Below are 21,943 nucleotides of genomic sequence, written 5' to 3'. Positions count from 1 at the left end.
GAATTTAGAAAGGGCAGAGGAACCAGAGATCAAATTGCAAACATCTATTGGATCATAGAACAAACAAGAGAATTCCAAAAAACATCTACTTCTGCTTTATTGACTATGACAAAGCCTTTGACTGTGGGGATCACAACAAACTGTGGAAAATTCTTCAAGAGATAGGAATACCAGACCATCTTATCTGCCTCCTGAGAAATTTGTATGCAGGTCAAGAAGCAACAGTTAGAACCAGATATGGAACAACGGACTGGTTCCAAATTGGGAAAGGAGTATGTAAAGGCTGTGTATTTTCACCTTGCTTATTTAAATTATATGCAGAGTACATCATGCCAAATGCTGAACTGGATGAAGCCCAAGCTGGAATCAAGACTGCAGGGAGAAATATCAATAACCTCAGATATGCAGTTGACACCACCCCTTAGGGCAGAAAGCAAAGAGGAACTAAAAAGCAGCCTCTTGATAAAAGTGAAAGAGGAGAGTGAAAAAGCTGGCTTAAAACTCAACATTCAAAAGATCATGGCATCTGATCCCATCACTTCATGGCAAATAGATAAGGGAAACAATGAAAATAGTGACAGACTTATTTTCTTGGGCTCCAAAATCACTGCAGATGGTGACTGCAGCCATGAAATTAAAAGATGCCTGCTCCTTGGAAGAAAAGCTATGATAAACCTAGACAGCATATTAAAAAGCAGAGACATTACTTTGCCAACAAAGGTCCGTCTAGTCAAAGCTATGGTTTTTCCAGTAGTCATGTATGGATGTGAGAGTTGGACTGTAAAGAAAGCTGAGTGCCGAAGAATTGATGCTTTTGAACTGTGGTGTTGGAGAAGACTCTTGAGAGTCCCTTGGACTGCAAGGAGACCCAACCAGTCCATCCTAAAGGAAATCAGTCCTGGATGTTCATTGGAAGGACTGATGTTGAAGCTGAAACTCCAATACTTTGGCCACCTGATACAAAGAACTGACTCATTGGAAAAGACCCTGATGCTGGGAAAGACTGAGGCAGGAGGAGAAGGGGAAGACAGAGGATGAGATGGTTGGATGGCATCACCAACTTGATGGGCATGAGTTTGAGCAAAGTCCAGGTGTTTGTGATGGACAGGGAAGCCTAGTGTGCTGCAGTCCATGGGGTGGCAAATAGTTGGACATGACTGAGTGACTGAACTGAATACAGTGGACCCCTATTTGCTAAGGTACCCCTGAGACCACTGGTTTCTTCAAATGCAGACAACATGTGAAAGATGTTGGCTCAGGCATCAATCCGGGTCCAGTTAATGGTGGCCTGACCAGCAGGGATACATAATCAGGTCAAGTTAGATGACTCAGGCTTGAGTCCACTTTCCCCAGATGCTTTTAGAAATGGTAGGTACTTGGGAATTTCACAAGATTTTCTGTAGTATTTACTGTACTTGATTGAATCCAAGATGCATCAATCCTAGGATAACACCATTATTTTGTGCACATTAAGGTTTTTCTAAAAGACATCTTGAGGGACTTCTCTAGCTGTCCAGTGGCTAAGACTCCAAGCACTCAATGCAGGGGGCCCAGGTTCGATCCCTGGTTAGGGAATTAGATCCTATGAGACTTGGATTATAAAGAAAGCTGAGTGCTGAAGAATTGATGCTTTTGAACTGTGGTGTTGGAGAAGACTCTTGAGAGTCCCTTGGACTGCAAGGAGACCCAACCAGTCCATCCTAAAGGAAATCAGTCCTGGGTGTTCATTGGAAGGACTGATGTTGAAGCTGAAACTCCAACTCTTTGGCCACCTGATGTGAAGAGCTAACTCATTTGAAAAGACACTGATGCTGGGAAAGATTGAGGGCAGGAGGAGAAGGGGAAGACAGAGGATGAGATGGTTGGATGGCATCTCCGACTCAATGGACATGGGTTTGGGTGAACTTCGGGAGTTGGTGATAGACATGGAGGCCTGGGGTGCTACAGTCCATGGGGTCACAAAGAGTCAGACAAGACTGAGCGACTGAACGGAACCGAACTGATATCATAACTAAGAGTTTGATGCTGCAACAAAGATCGAAGATGTCTCATGCCACAACTAAGACCCAGCACAATCAAATACAATTTTTTCATTAAAAAAAAAAAGACTTTAAAATGTTATAAGAGGTTTTATGATCTCAGAGGTTTTAAATGTGGGGAAAACAGGCATTGTAGAACTGAAGAAATATGTAACATGTATATATAATATCATATGAAAGATGCAATATGGTTATGTACATGCCTGACCATCACCAGTAGAAGTTTCTTTTTTGTCCAGCCTCTAGCATCTTTACATTCACTATGGCATCTGACACTGGGCCTTACATGGAGGACTTGTTGCAGTGATGCCAAGAAAGATCATAGCTCTTATTTATGGATCACTTTTCAGGCAATGCTGCAACTTCATACGAATTACTCTCAAAATAACCTTTATTGGTTGTTTTTGCAACTACTACTATTATTCCCACTTTGCAGATAAGGGCACTGAGGCTAAGAGGCATTAAACAACTCAGCCAAGGTGGGAAAGGGGGCTGCTAGGGTTACACATCCAAATCTACTTAAGGCTCAGTCCAGATGGTCTTGCCATGGGTCCTGAAGGATGGGCAGGCCAGAAGGTGAGAAAGCCAGGCCAGGATAAGAAAGAAAGCTACTCAAGAGTTTTGGAGATGAAGTGACTTTAAAATCTGGGTTCTGGATATTGTGAGGAGAGTTACTTATAAACTTCAATTTGAAGTCTTCTGACTGACTTCCCCATTCCTATAATTTAGGGGGTAGGCATTTTGCTCCAGGAGTCTGAATTTTATTTGACCTGATGAACTCAAGGTTAGAACACCATTTTATTCCATGAGATTCAGAATCCAGGCACCCTGCCCTGTTGCACTGACTTTTTTCAAACTTTATATCATATTTTTAAACTACATTTGATAAAAACCATTTGATTAAACACATTTTCCCCAAGTTGACTTTGAATAGTCCATGTATTTCCCCTTCACTTTTCTATCAGAGACAGGAAAAACAAATATAAAATTCTGGAGAATCGTTCACTTACTTATTCCTTCATGATATTCCCCAAAAAACCAGGACCCAAACCTGTCTTTCTGCCTGGGCTCCTGCATCCACATTGTATAACTGGCTGGGGAAGTGGGAGGGAGGAGGAACACTGATTGCTGAAGGGAATAAAAATAAAGGTCAGGGGCCCCCCTGGTGGCCCAGTGGTTAAGACTTCACACTCCCAGTACAGGGGGTGGGGGTTCAATCCCTGGTCAGGGAACTAGATCCCACATGCCGCAATGAAAGATCCTGCAGGCTCCAACAGAGATCAAAGAAGATCCTGCGTGCTGCAACTAAGATCTGGCACAGCCAGATAAATAAATAAATATTTTTAAAAAGAAAAGTTGTTCAAAACAAATAAATAAAGGGCATTTTCCAGCTCCAAAGATAAGAACAGAAACTGCTCATTCTCCCAGGAGTTACAGCAGCAGAACAGAAAAACATCTCCATACAAGAAAATGTGGCCCTGGCTTCAAGGCACTGCACTCCTGAAGCAAAGACTGCCCTTTACCTGGTGGTTCTGTTACTGCACCATCTGGTACACGGGGTCACCAACTTTCAGGCTTCCAATTTTTTCCACCGAGTAATAGATTCCAAACAGTGGGGACGACTTGTAAATTGACTTCTCAGAAGGATCACACAGGCGGTAACTGAAAGAAGCAAAAATTCACCCTCAGGCACAAGAAGGGACTAATCTAGGCGCTCTCAACGGAATTCAGCTTCCATGCTCAGCTTCTCTATAAATAACGAGCAAACTTTTTCTAAAATGTGGACAGAGAAATCTGGGTAAGTCAAACGGCAAATAAATCTGGTTTTTCTAGAATATCCTGAGAGTCTAAACAATTTTTCTACGGCTTCAGTTTGAAGTCCCAATGAAAAACTTGTATGTGTCACTTAAAATACTTTGCATGCATACCTTCAGCTTCACACACATGGGAAATCAGTGCTCATACAATCTCACAGAGGACCTGCCCTGAACTCCAGGCTTTCTGCCCCTCCACGGTTATAAGTCCAAGCCTGGGATCTTTGAAAAAACTGAAGACAGAGGCAGGTGGAATGGGCTGTCACTGAGGTTAATTTTTTTAAAGGCTTGTCTAAAGAAAAAATAATCACTTCACTGGGTCTTAAAAATAAAAAACAAAATAGAATTGCCAATCTGAAGGCTTTAAGAAGTAATCTCCTCTGGAACTTAAATCCATTAGAAACACACAAAAAACAGAGGAAAGGGAAACAGAATAGAATACAACTTCCAGAAAAAGTTAATTTAAATTTAAAAATACATTCTATATTGAGAACAAAAGTCGGCCAAAACTCTGTAAGTAACAAAACAACCTAACACAAAAGAAGCTCTTGAATAAACAAACTCAGATAACTCATTTCATTCCCCTTTTCAACTATTTCGTTATACAACTCAATTATTCTCATCCTCCTGCTACTGATTCTAAAAAATAAATGAGAGTTGCAAACAAGGTCTTAATTTGGAAATAGATGTGTAAAGGTTATTAAAAACTGAAGTCAGAGAGATGAAAATTTCAAAATGTGGAATCATGCAATTGAAAATTTGTCCAAAACTCTATAAGAGTCATCTAGAAAAAAAAAAAAAAAAAGGAGGCAACAAATACTCACTGACATTAATAACAGACACAAAGAACCAGAAGGCACGAAGGTGCCCAGACAGAGCACCTGTAGCCACAAGTACTTTGAGGCTGGGGATAATATAAAAATACACCAGACACATAGACGTTCTACCTCTTCAGGGTTTCGAGTGGCTCCTTCCTGTCAATCACTCCAGTATCTGGGTCCACCGTGGTCATAATGCACCTGTCACACAATAACGAAGGGTCAGGGCACAGTAAGAACCAGCGACCCTGCCACGCACCAGAGGTCCAGGCTCACAAGAATCCTTACCTGGGGCAAGCCAAAATCTTTTTCATTTCTACATTGCCAATGAGAAGTTCATCCCAAGTGTCCTAGGAAAAAAGGAGATGGTATCTTTTAAATTAAGGCTCCATCCAGCCTTATTCCAGTTTATTCTTCGGCTGGTCCTGTGTAGCTGAAGAACAGAGTACAAGAGCACGCCGCAAAGTACCCCAGAAAGGACTCAAAGGAAGGAGGGTATGGGATGCAGAGTTGTTTTGTTTTGTTTTTTTTTTTGGCTGCATCACGCAGCACATAAAATCTTAGTTCCCCAACCAGGGATCAAGCCCTCACCCCCTGTCATGGAAGCATGGGGTGTTAAGCACTGGATGGACAAGGAAGTTCCAGGACACAGTTCTTGATGGGGCCTCAGAAGCCTTCCTCTGTCAGCACAACAAAATACATCTCCAGGGGCTAGTTTGCCATGAGAACACTCAAGCAACTCCAGGTAAAGTTAATGATGTATAATGAGAAGTGGAAAGCTTACATGACTGCCCACTCTTTCCTTTTGCTAAGCTGCAATGGAAGCCAAGTTACAACCTGACGCTTCTTTGATGAGTGGGACATGGCCCAAGAGAAGTTGGTTCTAAGATGCACCCATTCAGCACTGCCGTTGGTCCTGACCAGCCTCAGCCAACCGCCCTGCCTTGTTTTCCCAATCTTAAACTGTGGCAGATCCGGCCGATGTCTGCCTTGGGATTTTCTTCAAACCTCATGACTGGGGGAGGAATTAATATGGTCCCATTTTTACACAAAGATACAGAGGCAGAGAAAGTTTACAAAATATTTTCAGGGTCACAGCAGCTAGGTTTGAAAACTTTTCTGATTCTGAAGGAGGGCTTTTAACCACCCAGCTTTTAACTATCCCCATGTCTATACCACCTGGTATAGGTCTATCTAGTCAAAGCTGTGGTTTTTCCAGTGGACGTGTATGGATGTGAGAGTTGAACTATAAAGAAAGCTGAGCACCAAAAAATTGATGCTTTTGAACTGTGGTGTTGGAGAAGACTCTTGAGAGTCCCTTGGACTGCAAGGAGATCCAACCAGTCCATCCTACAGGAAATCAGTCCTGAATATTCATTGGAAGGACTGATGCTGAAGGTGAAACTCCAATACTTTGGCCACTCGATGCAAAGAACTGACTAATTGGAAAAGACCCTGATGCTGGGAAAGATTGAAGGCCAGAGGAGAAGGGGATGACAGAGGATGAGATGGTTGGGTGGCATCACCTGCTCAGTGGACATGAGTTTGAGTAAACTCTGGGAGTTGGTGATGGACAGGGAAGCCTGGGGTGCTGCAGTCCATGGGGTCGCAAAGAGTTTAACACAACTGAGTGACCTAACTGAACTGAAGATTCACACTGAGTGGAATGATTATCACAGGAGCCAGCTTGTGTTTCTTTTTTTCTTTTGCATGTATAATTTTTTTGGCTGTTCATATTTGGGAGTTGGTGATGGACAGGGAGGCCTGGCATGCTGCAGTCCATGGGATCACAAAGAGTTGGACACAACTGACTGACTGAACTGAACTGATACCACCTGGAGTAGAAAATGGTTAGCCACTCCAGTATTCCTGCATGGAGAATTTTCCATGGACAGAGAAGCCTGGTGGACTACAGATCACAGGATTGCAGAATCAGACACAACTGGGCATGCACATACATCTATATACCTACCTATCTGTACACACGTACACAAGTATACATACATACATATAAACACATAAATATGGAGGTTGTATTAATTACAGTATATATACATATACGAAAGTCAAAGTCACTCAGTCGTGTCTGACTGTTTGCAAGCCCATGGACTATACACAGTCCATGGAATTCTCCAGGCCAGAATACTAGATATGTAGCTTTTCCCTTCTCCAGGGGATCTTCCCAACCCAGGGATCGAACCCAGGTTTCCCGAATTGCAGGAGGATTCTTTACCAGCTGAGCCACAAGGTAAGCCCATAAACAAACATATATATACACATACACACACACACACACACATATATATATGAGCAGAATATGTTACAGGCCTTTCTTGCTAACAGGAAAGCCATCTGTAAAGCCTGAATTTCACAAGCCAATCCTTTGTCAAGGCCCCAAGGTAGACATGGGGGCATCAGGGGATAGGGCCTCACTCTAGGCTCCCTACACCAAGAGTGTCTATAACTAGATGTGTTAGGGGAAGCATACTGACTGAAGTCGCCCACCCTGGCCAGGCACCATAGTAATCATTTGCATGAGTTGTTTTATGACAGGAGGGCCTGGTAAGGAACACAGAACTAATAAGCCACCACCAACCAGAAGAGTTCAAGAAAGGTCAAAAGGAGACACCGCATGTCCGACCACCTCCCAGAATCCTCCTCTCTGGCATCCATCTTGGCTGAACAAGGCGTGCACCACCAGGAAGGACTCTGAGTCAGAATGATTGGCTAAAGACAACCCGGAAACTAATCCCGTCACCATAAAACCCAGACTGTGAGCCATGTGCAATGTGCCTTAAAAATTTGTTTCCTGATCTCATACCAAGTGAGCTTTTGGAGATCATGGGTCTGAGGATTTGGTGAGAAATCCAGCCTCCAAGTGAGGCAGTGGGGCATCCAGACCTCTCAGCTGGTGGCTCACTGCCCTGGAGACAGGAGAGGAGACCAGTCTGCCCCTGCAGGAGGCAGGGCAGAGGGGGGAAGGGGGCCTCGCAGGTAACATCCCCCCTCCCCTGCTGATGGCCAGGCTGTGATCACACTAGGGACCTCTTTCAGGGAACACTAGACCACCCCTTCCCCACCCCGGGCCTACTGGGGAGACTTAGCAAATGCACAAAGAAGTCCAGTGCCCACTGGGTCTTCCCAACTGGGAAATCTCTGCGGGGTATGACTGAGGTGAGGGGGCTTCTGTGGATGCCTGGGGTTCCCAACTGTCATTTATGAAACTCTGTGATGTAAGAAATGAAGTGTTTCCTGCCATATCAAAGAACAAGGATGTCACAGCCACCAGCCCTCCAAATGTGAATTCCTGAGCCCAGAGGCGCCCAGGAGAAACAATACCTGCCATCAGGCAGTCATCAGCCACTCCCTCGCTCAGCATTCAGCAGCTGGGAAGAGCAGGAGGTGGGGCAAGGGGGAGGGGATTGGGATGGGAGACTGGGAGGTGAGAAACGCAGGATGCTGGCCCCGGAGAGCCGAGATGCATTTGAAAGGAATGATTTCAGTGAACCCAGAATCTTGTATCTTCCCATATGCAGAAAAAAGGATAAATTACTTAACTTGAGGTATCTGTGTGTGTGTGTGTGTGTGTGTGTGTATGTGTATGTGTTAGTCGTTCAGTCTTGTCCGACTCTTTGCAACCCCATGGACTGTAGCCCACCAGGCTTCTCTGTCCATGGGATTCTCCAGGCAAGAATACTGGAGTGGGTTGCCATTTCCTCCTGCAGGGGATCTTCCCAACCCCGGGATCGAATTGTCCCTTATGTCCCCTGCACCGGCAGGTGGGTTCCTTACTGTTATGGCCACCTGAGATACCTGGTCTCCCTTAATTAACAATAATTTTTCCATGTTCAGACTACCTGACATTTATCGAAAACTTCTATACAACCTGAACACACACCTCCCACCCTCCCCCACTCCCACCCCTGTCTCCTAGGGGCAGTTGCCTCAGGGTCACTTGAAATGCTGTCTCTGGGGTCTGAAGTCCTAAAAATTCCCACCGAATAAAACATAACTCTCTGCTCCTAGGTTGTGACTATTTTTTAAGTCAACAGTGGAAATAAACTCTGAGTTTCAAACAACTAATTGAGGGACGAAAAGGCAAGGCCACATCATATAAAATCCTTTGTTGCTGTTGTTCAGTCGCTAAGTCAAGTCATGTAAAATGGAATCTCTAGAGTCTAGCCAGGACTTTTGACGAGCAATGTTCAAATGCAACACTGCAAGACGGTCATAGAGCCTGGCTCGCCTCCTGAAGAACCGTGACCTCCCAGAGGGTGTGACCAATAACACAACTCCTGTATCTGGAAGTGACGGGTCTCTGGCGCCCGGGCCTGGAAGGAGCTAACAAGAGCAGACGCACTTCGCCACACGAGGGCGCTGCGGGCAGAGGCATGCAAGCCCATCGGGCAGCCAGTGCAGAACCCTGCCAGCTCTCCTCAGCTTCCCAAGTACCTCTCCGTTCCATTTCTTTTTACAAGTGCTGATGAATTTCATATAGCAAAGCCACATAGCTGTGTAAAGCCGACCTCATGATTATCATATAAAGCGAGAAGCCTGAAATTTTCAGTTAGATTTCCTAGTTTACAAGACATTTAATCTGCTCTTAACGGGCTTCCCAGGTGACTCAGTGGTAAAGAGACACAGGTTCAGGCCCTGGATGCGGAAGATCCCCTGGAGAAAGAAATGGCAACCCACTCCAGTATTCTTGCCTGGAGAAATCCCATGGACAGAGGAGCCCGGCGGGCTACAGTCCATGGGGTCACAAAGAACTGGACACGACTGAGTGACTGCTGCTGCTGCTGTTAAGTCGCTTCAGTCGTGTCCGACTCTTTGCAACCCCATAGACGGCAGCCCACCAGGCTCCCCCATCCCTGAGATTCTCCAGGCAAGAACACTGGAGTGGGTTGCCATTTCCTTCTCCAATGCATGAAAGTGAAAAGTGAAAGTGAAGACGCTCAGTCGTGTCCGACTCTTAGCGACCCCATGGCTGCAGCCTTCCAGGCTCCTCCATCCGTGGGATTTTCCAGGCAAGAGTACTGGAGTGGGGTGCCATCGCCTTCTCCGACTGAGTGACTACACAGAGCAGAAGAGGAGCTGAAGCTCTCTAGACTCTAGCTTCACATACTTCTGCCCCTCTTTCTCAGCCCCTCAAAGTCTCTGTGGCAAATAGTTCAAGTTACTGAGATGCAATCAAAATATAAAGGTATAGGGAGATCCTCTTAAGTAAAGGCAGTAACACCATCGACAACTTCTTGAGGAACATGAATGTCTGACTGCTCCTCCATCCAGAACTTGTATCTCCCTTGTGCTCATCATGTTGGCTTTTCTAAATCAGGACTAATTTCCCTGAGGTCCTTCGAGGTCCCCTAGCAAAGTGGGGATGTCATAAAAGTTCCCTGGAGGAGAACAGAGACCCCTATTTGAAAGGCATGCCATAAAGTGATGAGGGGAGCCCCTGTAGTCAACCATATGCATACAAGACCAAGAGTGAACCCTAAGGCCAGCTATGGACTTTGGGTGATTATGATGTCAGTATAGATTCATCCTTGGCTAAAAAATGCCAAGTGAGTGATGCTGATACCAGGGGAGGCTACATCTGGGGGGCTAGAAATAGATGGGAAATGGTCACTGAGATAAGAAGCACTGGTCAATTTTATTATTTTATTTAAATATTTATTTGTATATTTATTTATTTATTTGGCTGTGTAGGGTCCCAGCTGCAGCACTCAAGATCTTCTTTGTATCATGGGAGATCTTTCGTTGCGGCTCACAGACGCTCTAGTTGTGGCACACGGGATCAGTTGTTCCAGGGCATGTAAGGATCTTAGTTCCCCAATCAGGGATCCAACCCGTGTCCCCTGCATTGCAAGGCGGATTCCTAACCACTGGACCACCAGGGAAGTCCCAGTTTTATTATTTTTTAAACTTCATTGCTCCACATTCCCAGAATTCAAGCATACCACACCGGCCCAAAGGAAACTGCTTTTTAAAAAATCTGCTTAATATTCTGAATTACACAGAAAGAGTACAAAGTGCTTTAGGTCCCAAAGAGCAAATGTTGTGCAATGCATCCTCCTATTGCTCTATGATTTTGCAATAAATAATGGCCTGAATTTTTGCACTATGCTTAGGTTTGCTGTATGTTTATTATTAGTTGGTCTATGAAATATTTAAGTGCATTATCATTTTACATTAATATTTAACAGAGTCCCACTAACTGGAAGGGTTATAGATGGTGCCAGGTAGACAGGTGAGTGCATCAGGCCCTTAACTCTTGGGCTTTTTAATTTAAAGGAGAATAAATCAACCCCATTAGCATCATTTTATAGTAAAGATTTTCTTAATATGCATTTCCAAAGGACTCTTCTATTCAAATAAGAATACTCTTCCTTATGTACTATTTCTGTAAGCCTATCACAATGCAGGAAAAAAACAACAAATGGACTTTGGAGTACAAGGTCACTTAACATTTTTTAAACTGAAAAAAGCAAGGCTCCACCCACTCAAATTGCCTAAGCAAATATAATTTGGCTTACATCAGCTCGGTTCAGTTTGACATGTTAGAGGTGAGCCAAAAATTCTTAGTTGGCAAGTTACAGGAAAGCAAAAATTCTTGAGCCAGGAATGGGAGTATCTTTTCTTCTTCTTCCTCTGGTTCAAGATCTTATACTAAAACTAATATCTTTAGTGGAGACAAATCAAGAAAAATTGTATTCCCTAAAAGAAAGTGTCTCAGCAAAGAATGGGCCAGTTTTACAGGAGTCCTGTGCAAGAATTTTTGCTTCATGGACTAATTTCTGATCCGTCTTCAGCATTGTTAATACTGAGCCTCATTTCATTCTGTATTTAACAAGTATCTAATGACTCTGAACTTCTGCACCCTCTATTCATCAGCACAGAAAAACAGAACAGGGGAGAAATAGGCGGGTTTACTGGGAATGTCTCTGGAAAGGCTTGAGCCTCAAGCTCTGGACCCTTTTGAGACCCTGCACTTAATCTTGGTTTTGTTATTTTCTTTTCTTTAAGAGCCCCCTCAAATTGTATCCACTTCAGGTCACACCAAATCTGGGTTATTCCTGGGAGAAAACAAGTCTCTTCCATCAGGCGGCTGATGCCCAGAGCATGTCAGCTCCTGTTTCTCCCACCCCTCTGTCACCCTTGCCCCTCCCACCTCCTAAATCAGCACTTTCCTGGGCACTGTTTGCACAAGAGTCGCCCGGGATGGTGCTGCCCACACAGTCACGGGCCTGATCGTAATTCTGACCCAGGTTTCAGGTAAGGCGGGCTGATCTCCCTCTGGGGACGAAGCATGGCATGGATGTTTCTGCCTCAGTTTCCCTAACTTTCCAAGCACTTTCTAGAGAGCTGCCCAGGGTAAAATCGTGCAGCTCGCAGTATCATGCAGTTTGGTCATATTTGTTGGGTCTGTGAAAATAATAATTACTTCCTCATTCAAAATCATTACCAACTCTTCCTTATCCACAATATAAAATCTAAACTCCTGGGACTTCCCTGGTAGTCTAGTGGTTATGAGTCCACCTTGTGATGCAGAGGACACAGGTTCAATCTCTGGTTCTGGGAACTAAGATCCACATGCTATGGGGCAACTAAGCCTGTGTGCTACAACTAGAGAAAGCCCTTTGCCACAGTGAAGATCTAGTGCCGCCCAAAAAAAAGATTTTTTACTTTATAAAAAATAAAATTCAACCTCCTCAGCATGGTGGCCTCTAGCAAGCTCCAGGTCCAGCCACCTCATGCCACTTCTCCTCTACCTGCAGCGTCCCTGTGATTCTGAAATGACCCCAGGCACCCTTGATATAACAGCCTGTGCTGCTTTTAGGCCTTCTAACTGGTGGCCTCCTTTACCCACCGTGACCCTCGCTCCCCCTCACCAGCACACACAACAACACACTTCACAGCACAGCTCCTGGGTAGCTTGATCTGACCCCTCTCTGCTCCCACTCCTCCCTTCTCCAGGCAGGTGTAGGCACTTCTAAGCATCCTTGGCCCCTGATAAGTACGTGCATTAAAGCTCTCCTCATGCTGGCCTGCCATTGCCTCCCAGCCATTCCTCCCCTATCAGGAAATTCTGAAGGGCAGGGTCTGTATCTTTTCATCGCTGTATCCAGGATTCTTATTATGGGCCACAGTGCCAGTCAATTAAAAAAAATCATTTTTAATTAAAAAATTTAATTAAAATCAATTAAAAATTTTTTTAACAAATGTAGAGAGGGATTCAAGATATTAGATAACAAACAACAGGATAATATCAACAAGTAGACAACTTCTGTATACCCTAATTATTGCTTTCATTATCAAATGAAGTATCTTCATGTACGAGGATTATACTAGCCTCCGTGCAAAGGTTTATCCTAAAGAACAACATTTACCAGCAAATGGGGCACATTTTACTCACACAAAAGGATGCGGGGGTCAACCAAGGGAGCAAAGAATTGAGAAGGTACTTAAGATCCTCTAAAAATTAGCTCCTTGGGATCTCTCGATTGGAATCAACATCTCCACTCCTCAGAAGCTGGAGCTGTAAGTCCTGGGTTCTAATCCAAAGCCACTACTTCCATGCCTAACAAGTTGTGTAACACCTGCAAGCTTCTGTTCTCCTTATAAAAAGGAGAAAATAGTATAGACTTCACAGCACTGTCCTAAGGAACAAATAGAGTAATTTGCATGACGCCATCCATTGATTCTGTGTCTGGCACCCAGTAAACAATGCACGAATGGTTGCTGTTATTTCCAGTGCTTATAAAGTTAAGCTTTATAATACAATCCTGATGTTTAATAGGATTCCTAGTACTTGTTACTACAGAGCAACATACAACTATATATATTTCACATACAAGTCACAGGTACAAAGAGCTGATGTGGTTGTCCTTTTAGGGCTAAAAGGGGCTGAGTCTTTGGAGGGTGAAAATTTCTAGTTTCAACCACATAGCAGAGCATATGAGTCCTCTGGGAGATAATTCAGGCCACAGAGTGACATGTCTCCAGGTTGGGGTTTACAAGTAATCTCCTGTATCCTCCTGGCCTCCACTCTGGGGTCTGGAGCTTTCAGAAGTCTCAAATCTTTCAGCGCTCCTGGATGGTACAGGTACATTTTTTTTTTTTTTCCGTGTAGCTATCTCTGAGCTGTGGTTATCAATACACTCTAGCCTAGTTCCATGGTTGTTGTTTAGTTGCTCAATCTGACTCTTTGCAACCCCATGGACTGTAGCCTACCAGGCTTCTCTGTCCAAGTAATTTCCCAGGCAAGAGAGTTGTAATTTTTTCTCCAGGGGATCTTCCCCACCCAGAGATGAAACCTGCCTCTCCTGAGTTGCAGGCGAATTCTTTATTGCTGACCCACCAGAAAAGTCCCAGTCTAGACCCAGTCTTGCTACAATTTGGGAGTTCCAATTGCTGGCTTTGGGGCCTGAGCAGTAAAGGGTGAGCAGCGCCCCCCGGAGGCCAGCGAGGAGATAACGGCAGCAATAAGTGAACCACTCCACGCAAGACGCAGGCTAATCTCTCAAACCACCAACCTGGCTATCCTCGGAGAGTCCAACTTGGCGCTGACTCGGGGGCACCTCTAGACATTATGCATAAAAGCAGAGAGCCGCTTACCTCCTCAAAAGCACTGCAGCCTGTCACCACGATATTTGGCCTGAAATTGTTTATTTTCACTTTCTTCTCCATCCTGGTATTCAGATCGGCCAGGGAGGCTTCCGACAGGATCATGACGGGGCTGCAGTCCGGGTAGGCCACCTGCGCCAAGGACACAGCACCGTCAGGCCTCGCTGCCCGTGGAACGGGCTCAGCCCAGCTGCCAAACTAGGTGAAGCCCAGAAGCCGACCCACCAGAGTGCAGAAGGGGTGAGCTGTGTTCAGGAGGGACAGGTGACTCCACGGGCTTGGAAACGGCCGGATCAGCGCCGGAGCAGGGTTCCTGCCCCCAGCCCCCACCCCCACCCCGGGGGCGCAGATGGGGCTCCCTGTCCACACACAGAAAGCAGCAGGGCCAATGCTACCCTGCAGCCCCATTTCTTGCTCCTCACTCCCGCCCAGGAGCCTCTGCCACATCACCACCACCATCACCAGACAGGGGAAGGGTCTGCTGCCAATCAGCTCTGCTCTAGCCCTGGTTTCCTTTAGTTGCGCCATTCACTCCTGTGCATTTAGTAAGCACCACCTATGCATCAGACACTGTTCTAGGAGGGGAAATAGCGTGAATACAGCAGATAAAACCACCTGCATTCAAGGAGCTTATAGTTCAGGGATCGTGGGGAGAGACACCCCGAGATGGATTTTGAGCCTCATCTCACTGCAGAATCAAAGCCTTTGGTTTGGGGGCTGTAGCTGACTCAGGGGAGGTGAGGTGCCTTTTAAACACCAGAAATGATCACACCTCACTGACTGTGAAGGGTGGACTTGGATAAACTCTGCTTCTGTGATTTTAGAAGACCTGGATTTAGAAAACCTCATGGGGTCACACAGAGTCAGACACGACTGAAGTGACGTAGCAGCAGCAGCATGAACAGAGGAGCCTGATGGGCTACAGTCCATGGGGTCACAAAGAGTTGGACACGACTGAATGACTGAGTACATAAGCACATAAACCTCACTTTGGCCTGCCAGCTCATCTTCTCTGTCCTCGACACCTGTCCAGGTAGCGCCCTCAGAAGCCCCCTGGGTCACCCCTTAGTTCTGTTCAGTTCAGTCGCTCAGTCGTGTCCTGCTCCTTGCAACCCCACGGACTGCAGCACACCAGGCTTCCCTGTCCCATCACCAGCTCCCGGAGCTTGCTCAAACTCATGTCCAGCAAGTTGGTGATGCCATCCAAGCATCTCATCCTCTGTCATCCCCTTCTCCTCCTGCCTTCAACCTTTCCCAGCATCAGGGGCTTTTCCAATGAGTCAGTTCTTCGAATCAGGTGGCCAAAGGATTGGAGCTTCAGCTTCAGCATCAGTCCTTCCTAACTGGAGCCCCAAAGGAGGCTCTTTGTGGGCCCAGAAGGAAACTGGAAGGGAAGGGCAGCTCCCCGCAAGCTCACCTGGTAATTCTTGTCCAAAGAAGGGAAAATTTCATTTGACGCTCTTGCCTTCATGTTCTTTTCAAACTGAACCAGCCTGAACGCGTCCGTTTTCAAGAAGCTGGTGAACCACTGAGCAGCCTCGTCGCCACAGTCCCTGCCCTGGATGTCAAGACCAAACACCCTGGAAAGGTCACAGAGAGCAGGGGGTTTACATTCGTACCTCAACACACTGAGTGGTGGGGTCAAGGTGGAAGAGCTGGGCTGCTGGGATCTGACTATCCTGGGAGACGGTGAGTGGTCCGTGGGCCAAAACTGGGCAGAAGCAGAGCGGGAGGGAGCAGGGAAGAACCCGTAAGATGCTCACAACTCATGCAGTTACAAGCTGAAATACCGATTTTGTTTCAAGAGGCTGGGGTGGAGCCTGATGCTCAGCTTCGGGATGCCTAGGCTGCTGGTCCACAGACCACACTTTGAGTCACAAGGATTTAGGATGCTTCAGAAAGGGAGAGGGACCATGGTGTGGTAGAAACGCCCTGAACTTGGAGTCTGGTAGACTTGGTTCAAACTGGAACTCTGCCCTCTCTAATCTTATGACTTTTAGCAAATCATTAAACTCCTCTGACCTTCTGTCTCAGTTACAAATTGGAAATAATAATATATTACCTGCTTCACAAGGTGGACACAGGTTCCACCAGATAATGAAGTAGTCTTCAAGGATTTTTTTGCTTGAGCGGCCTCAAAAGATAAAAGCTATATACCTCCCCCCCTAAAAAAAGCTATGTACCCCTCACAGAATTGCAAGTTGACATGTAAACTTTTCTTCTTCTTTTTTTAACTGAAATATAGTTGATTGACAATATTGTGTTAGTTTCAGATATAAATGATTGAGTTATATATATACTTTTCCAGGTTATTTTCCACTACAAGTTACACAAGATATTGACTATAGTTCCCTGTTTTATGGGCTTTCCAAGTAGCCATAAAGAATCTACCTGCCAATGCAGGAATTCAATCCCTGGGTAAGGAAGATCCCCTGGAGGAGGAAATGGCAACCCAATTCAGTATTGTCACCTGGATAAGTCCATAGACAGAGAAGCCTGACGGGCTACGGTCCAGGGGGTCACGAAGAGTCAGACATGACTGAGCAGGCATGCACTGTGCGTGTCCCTGTTTTATACAGCAAATCCTTGTTGCTTATCTATTTTATGTATTGTAGTTCATATCTGTTCATCTCAGGCTCTTAATTTTTCCCTCTCTCCTTCACTTTCCCCTTGGGAAACAATAAGTTTGTTTTCTATGTCTGTGTTTCTGTTTCTGTTTTGTATATAGATTCATTTGTATTATATGTTAGATTTCACATATATGTGATAGCATATAATATTTGTCTTCCTCTGTCTGCAGTTCACGGGGTCACAGAGTCAGACACAACTGAGCGACTGAACTGTCTGACTTACTTTACTTAGTATGATTTTCTCTAGGTCCATCTGTATTTTTTATAAGTTTAATTTATTATGAAAGATTAAATTTCCATTGAATTGTAAATATTAACATTTAAAGTAAAATTATATCATAATTTATGTCATATCTTAATATTATAAATACATATAAATTATATTAAAATAAAATAAAATTATGCTTTTAAAAGCATGCAATGGAATTCAAATGCCAGGGAAGTTTGATAGCTATTTTTAAAAACTATTTTTAATAATACATGATTAAGTCCTGGGTGTTCATTGGAAGGACTGATGTTGAAGCTGAAACTCCAATACTTTGGCCACCTGATGGGAAGAGCTGATTCATTTGAAAAGACCCTGATGCTAGGAAAGATTGAGGGCAGGAGGAGAAGGGGACGACAGAGGATGAGATGGTTGGATGGCATCACCGACTCAATGGACATGGGTTTGGGTGGACTCCGGGAGTTGGTGATGGACAGGGAGACATGGCGTGCTGTGGTTCAGGGGGTCACAGAGTCGGACATGATTGAGCAACTGAACTGAACTGAACTGAACTGAAGGACTTCTTTTCTGGCCCACATTTTAAAAATTATTTTCAAATTTTTTCCCAGTCTAGGACTCCCCCAGTGGTCCAGTGGTTAAGATGCCATGCTTCTGCTGTAGGGGGCATGGGTTCCAACCCCGGTTGAGAAAGTTTCACATGCTACCTGGGGCAGCCAAAGGGAAAAAAATGTTTTCCTAGTTTTATTGAAACATAATTGACATACAGCACTGCATAAGTTCAGGGTATAGAGCATAACGACTTGACTTACATGTATTGTGAAATGATTACAAGTTTAGTTAGCAGTCCTCATCTCATATTTTTTTAAGGTCCTTTTTTCTTATGATGAGAACTCTTAGGATTCACTGTCTTCACAGATGGAATGAAAGAAGTCGATTTATAATAATTCCACTCATCCTTTGAATCGTTCTATGATCTTTGGCATTTAGTAATCATTCATTAAAAGTGTTTTTAATAATTTATCAGCAACAATTTGACTAGACGGGCCTTCATTTTAGTGTAAGACAAAGACTTTGAATCACCATCTTGTGCAATGACTTTACTCCCATCATTAGAAAGATTCTCCTTTAGCAATACCAGTATTCTTTTCTTGTCTTGGCCCCACAGGTTTTTCCCTCCCAGGGCTGTGCTCTCTACCAAGACAAGGGATGGGCAAGCCTTTCCTCTGTGCCAAGGAGAGGTGGAGAAGAGAATTTGCCCCCTGCAGGTAATATCACAGCCGGAGAGAGAACCTATAAGATTCAAGGATCTGGAAACTGACTCCCTTAAAGGGATCCCAGCCCTCAGGTACCACGGGAGGTGTCTGCTTCCCTGTGAGTGCCTCCTCCAGTCTGAAGGCCCCTGGGGTGATGGATGTGAGGGAATCCGAGATGGACCGTGAGATGCTCCCCGAGGCCCACACCTTGTCTAATGGCTAGACTCACCCCACCTACTGTCAAATCTCCATGCAGTTCTTCTGAAGTTTCTTGGACCTTTGCCTTCTCTCTAAACGCTCTTCTTGGAGCCACTGTTCGGACTCTGACTAACCCCTGCTCCAACCCCATGGTCCTCTCATGATCCTCTCCCTCACCGCCTTCAGCTTTTCCCCTAAAACTCTCCTCCACCAGTTTACTACTCTGTACAGATCTGCTCCCCGGGCTGAGTGCTTCCTTCAACCCCCTTCAGGACAGCCCTCCTGCGTAAGTGCACACACTTCCACCCACTCCGGTGAGCCTAGTGCGGGCTCTTTGAGAAGCAGAGAACACCCAGCAGGTCAGGGGAAGACTGATTATCCAGTGCCCCTGAAAGTTACCCCCAACTGATCCTTCCTCCCTCCCCTCCCTGCTGCAGACTCTACCCTTCTGTCATCCCACCTCCTGCAATTCTCTCCGAATTTTATGAAAAGTTCACTTTCTTCCATATTTCTAAATGAAATGTTCTATCATCACCACCCCACAGAAAAGAACCGCATCTCCCTGAGTGAGCATAACAGAACTACATTAGTTAGTAATCTAATTTAGTTCAGGGTTGAAGGTAAACAACTCTGAATATTTATCGGAAGGACTGATGCTGAAGCTGAAGCCCCAATACTTTGGTCACTTGATGCAAAGAGCCAACTCGTTAGAAAAGACTCTGATGCTGGGAAAGGTTGAAGGCAGGAGGAAAAGGGGACAACAGAGGATGAGATGGTTGGATGGCATCCCTGACTCAATGGACATGAGTTTGAGCAAACTCTGGGAGATAGTGAAAGACAGGGAAGCCTGGCATGCTGCAGTCCATGGGGTCACACAGAGTTGGACACAACTGAGCGACTGAACAACAACAAGGTTAGTGATCTACTAATTCATAAAGCAAAATAACTCACTAAAAATATTTGAGAAGACATAAAAGCTTGAATGGAGTTTTACAAAGAAAATCTAGGTAGTTTTACTGGAAAGTTTCACCAATAATAAAGGATAAAAACTATCAAATGTAAATAGAAAAAAATTTTAATTGTCGTCACTTAAAATAGGACAAAGAGATCAGATGTCTAGGACTCAATCTAACAAGAGATGTACAATTCTATTATAGAGAAAATTATGAAATTTTGTTAAAGAAATAAAATAAGACACAAATAAGGGAGAAAAGATAACACATTCATGGATAGAGAGGCTATGGACAATAAAGATGATAACTATGTGAGACATCATTTATTTAAGGGCCTGCTATGAATCAGGCACTCTTGAAATAAATAAATAAATTCATTTCAATTTGCCCTAAATGGAGCCTCAAATTCAGTGCAATTCCAATCAAAATCCTAAAAGGATTTTACATGGAATTTGACAAGTTGATTCTAAAATTTGTAGGAAGAAATTCCCTGGCAGTCCAGAGGTTGGGACTCTGCACTTCTACTACAGTGGGAATGGGTTCGATCCCTGCTTGGAGAACCAAGATCCTGCCTTCCACACAGTGAGGCCAAAAAAATAAAATAAAAACAGTAACAATGTCCCATTGATTAAAAAATAAAAGTGTGAAGTCCAAGGATAGTCCAGACACTTGGAAGATAAAATAATGAGACTCATCTTACTTGATATCAAGATATAAAGTTAAAGAAATTAAGACAGTGACGGATAGGATCAGGAATGGATACAGAATCCAGTGCAAAGGAGAGAGAGCTCAGAAAATAACTGACACTTCCTAAAGAAGCAAGTGGCTCAGTGGTAAAGAAGCAGGAGATGCAGATTCAGTCCCTGGGTAGGGAAGATCCCCTGGACATGGAAATAGCAACCCACTCCAGTATTCTTGCCTGGAAAATCCCATGGACAAAGAAGCCTGGCGGGCTGCAGTCCATGGGATTGCAAGAGTCAGACATTACTTTTGCGACAGCAAAAGATCTTAAGATGCCACAATGCAGGTGGCATTATAGATCACCGGGAAACAAACGATTGTTCAATAAAATACTGGAACACTTGAAAACTGTATCAGAAAATCAAATTGAATTTCTACCTCAAATCACCATCAAAAATCAACAATAAAAAAATAAATAAATAAACTTTAGATGCAAAAACATAAGTAAGAAAGGCAAAACTTCAATAGTTTTAGGAAAAGAATAGTAGGAGAATTTTTTATAACTTTGGAATAGAGTATATTTCTTAAGACACATAAAAAAGGGCTAATTCTCCCCCAAAAGGTTAATTACTTTGAATATCATAAAATTTTAAATGTCTATTTTTCAGAAGATAGATACCACAAAAAAGATTTAAAAAATCACAAAGCAGGATTTTGCATCTCTTATAATTGGCCAAAGATTTGTATAGATCCAACCTAAAGAACTCCCCATCAATAGGGAAAACTTGGGCATGAAACATAAAAAATAATTTCATAGACAAAAAGAACACAAGGAACCAACAACTATAAAGAAAAAATATTTAGCCTCCAGATTTTAATGGAATGCCTAGAAATGCAAATTAAAACCACAAAGAGATACCACCTAATTCATTTTAAAGATACTTGCAGAATTAAAAATATAAGAAAAGCCAGATGATGAGGACTGGTAACAAATCTAATTGATGAGGACATGAGGCAATGAACCCTTACTCTGATGAGGTATAAATTGGTACAATTTTGGGAACCAATTAGGTATTTCCTTATCAAAATTAACGTGCAGATACCCAATGACTCAGTAATTCTACTCCTAAGCTCATGCTCTAAAGAATTAAAGATATGTACAAAAACGTTCTTAGGACATTTTTCATATTAGAAAAAAAAACTGCAAAATGACATGAGTTAATGGAGAAGAGCAGAAAGAAGTTATAGCAAAGTCATACAGTGGAAACTACACAGCAGTGAAAAAACTCAACTATAGCTTCCAGCCACAAGCCACAGATGAATCTTATAACGTTGAAAAGAACAGGCAGCTACAGAAGAATACATATTGCGTAATGACATTTTATAAACTTGAAGCAAAACTTAACCATATATTATCTAGGAGCACATCCATATATAAAAAGGAGAGTAGCAGGAACCAGGAGAAAAAGAAATTCAGGACCCTGGTTTCTCTGAGGGGCAGGACATCATGAAGGTACTTGAAATAAATCCATTCATGTTGTATTTCCTAAGTTGGGTATGGTGCTACAGGTGTTTGTTTCAGTATTATGTTTTATAACTTACATATACTTTATGTGGGGCTTCCCTGATAGCTCAGTTGGTAAAGAATCCGCCTGCAATGCAGGAAGGAGACCCTGGTTCCATTTCTGGGTCGGGAAGATCCGC

General features: G+C 43.9%; 1 protein-coding gene across 2 annotated transcripts in view; it reads right to left on the bottom strand.

Annotated features, from left to right (window-relative positions):
- The window catches only part of MTARC2 (mitochondrial amidoxime reducing component 2), a 48,828-nt gene that overhangs the window by 11,249 nt on the left and 15,636 nt on the right, over positions 1 to 21,943 (bottom strand). For both annotated transcript variants that reach the window (XM_061382244.1, XM_061382243.1), the window contains exons 3-7: positions 15,716 to 15,878; positions 14,290 to 14,430; positions 4,960 to 5,021; positions 4,801 to 4,872; positions 3,563 to 3,701 (exon numbers count right to left, since the gene is read on the bottom strand). In XM_061382244.1, the coding sequence (XP_061238228.1) occupies positions 3,575 to 3,701; positions 4,801 to 4,872; positions 4,960 to 5,021; positions 14,290 to 14,430; positions 15,716 to 15,878 (565 nt within the window). In that variant the 3' untranslated portion in view covers positions 3,563 to 3,574. The remainder of the gene's footprint in view (positions 1 to 3,562; positions 3,702 to 4,800; positions 4,873 to 4,959; positions 5,022 to 14,289; positions 14,431 to 15,715; positions 15,879 to 21,943) is intronic.

This window comes from Bos javanicus, chromosome 16 (genome assembly GCF_032452875.1).
Source record: "Bos javanicus breed banteng chromosome 16, ARS-OSU_banteng_1.0, whole genome shotgun sequence".
Taxonomy (NCBI): domain Eukaryota; kingdom Metazoa; phylum Chordata; class Mammalia; order Artiodactyla; family Bovidae; genus Bos; species Bos javanicus.
Note: the sequence above shows the minus strand (reverse complement) of the source record. Positions and strands in the feature narration are given on the sequence as shown.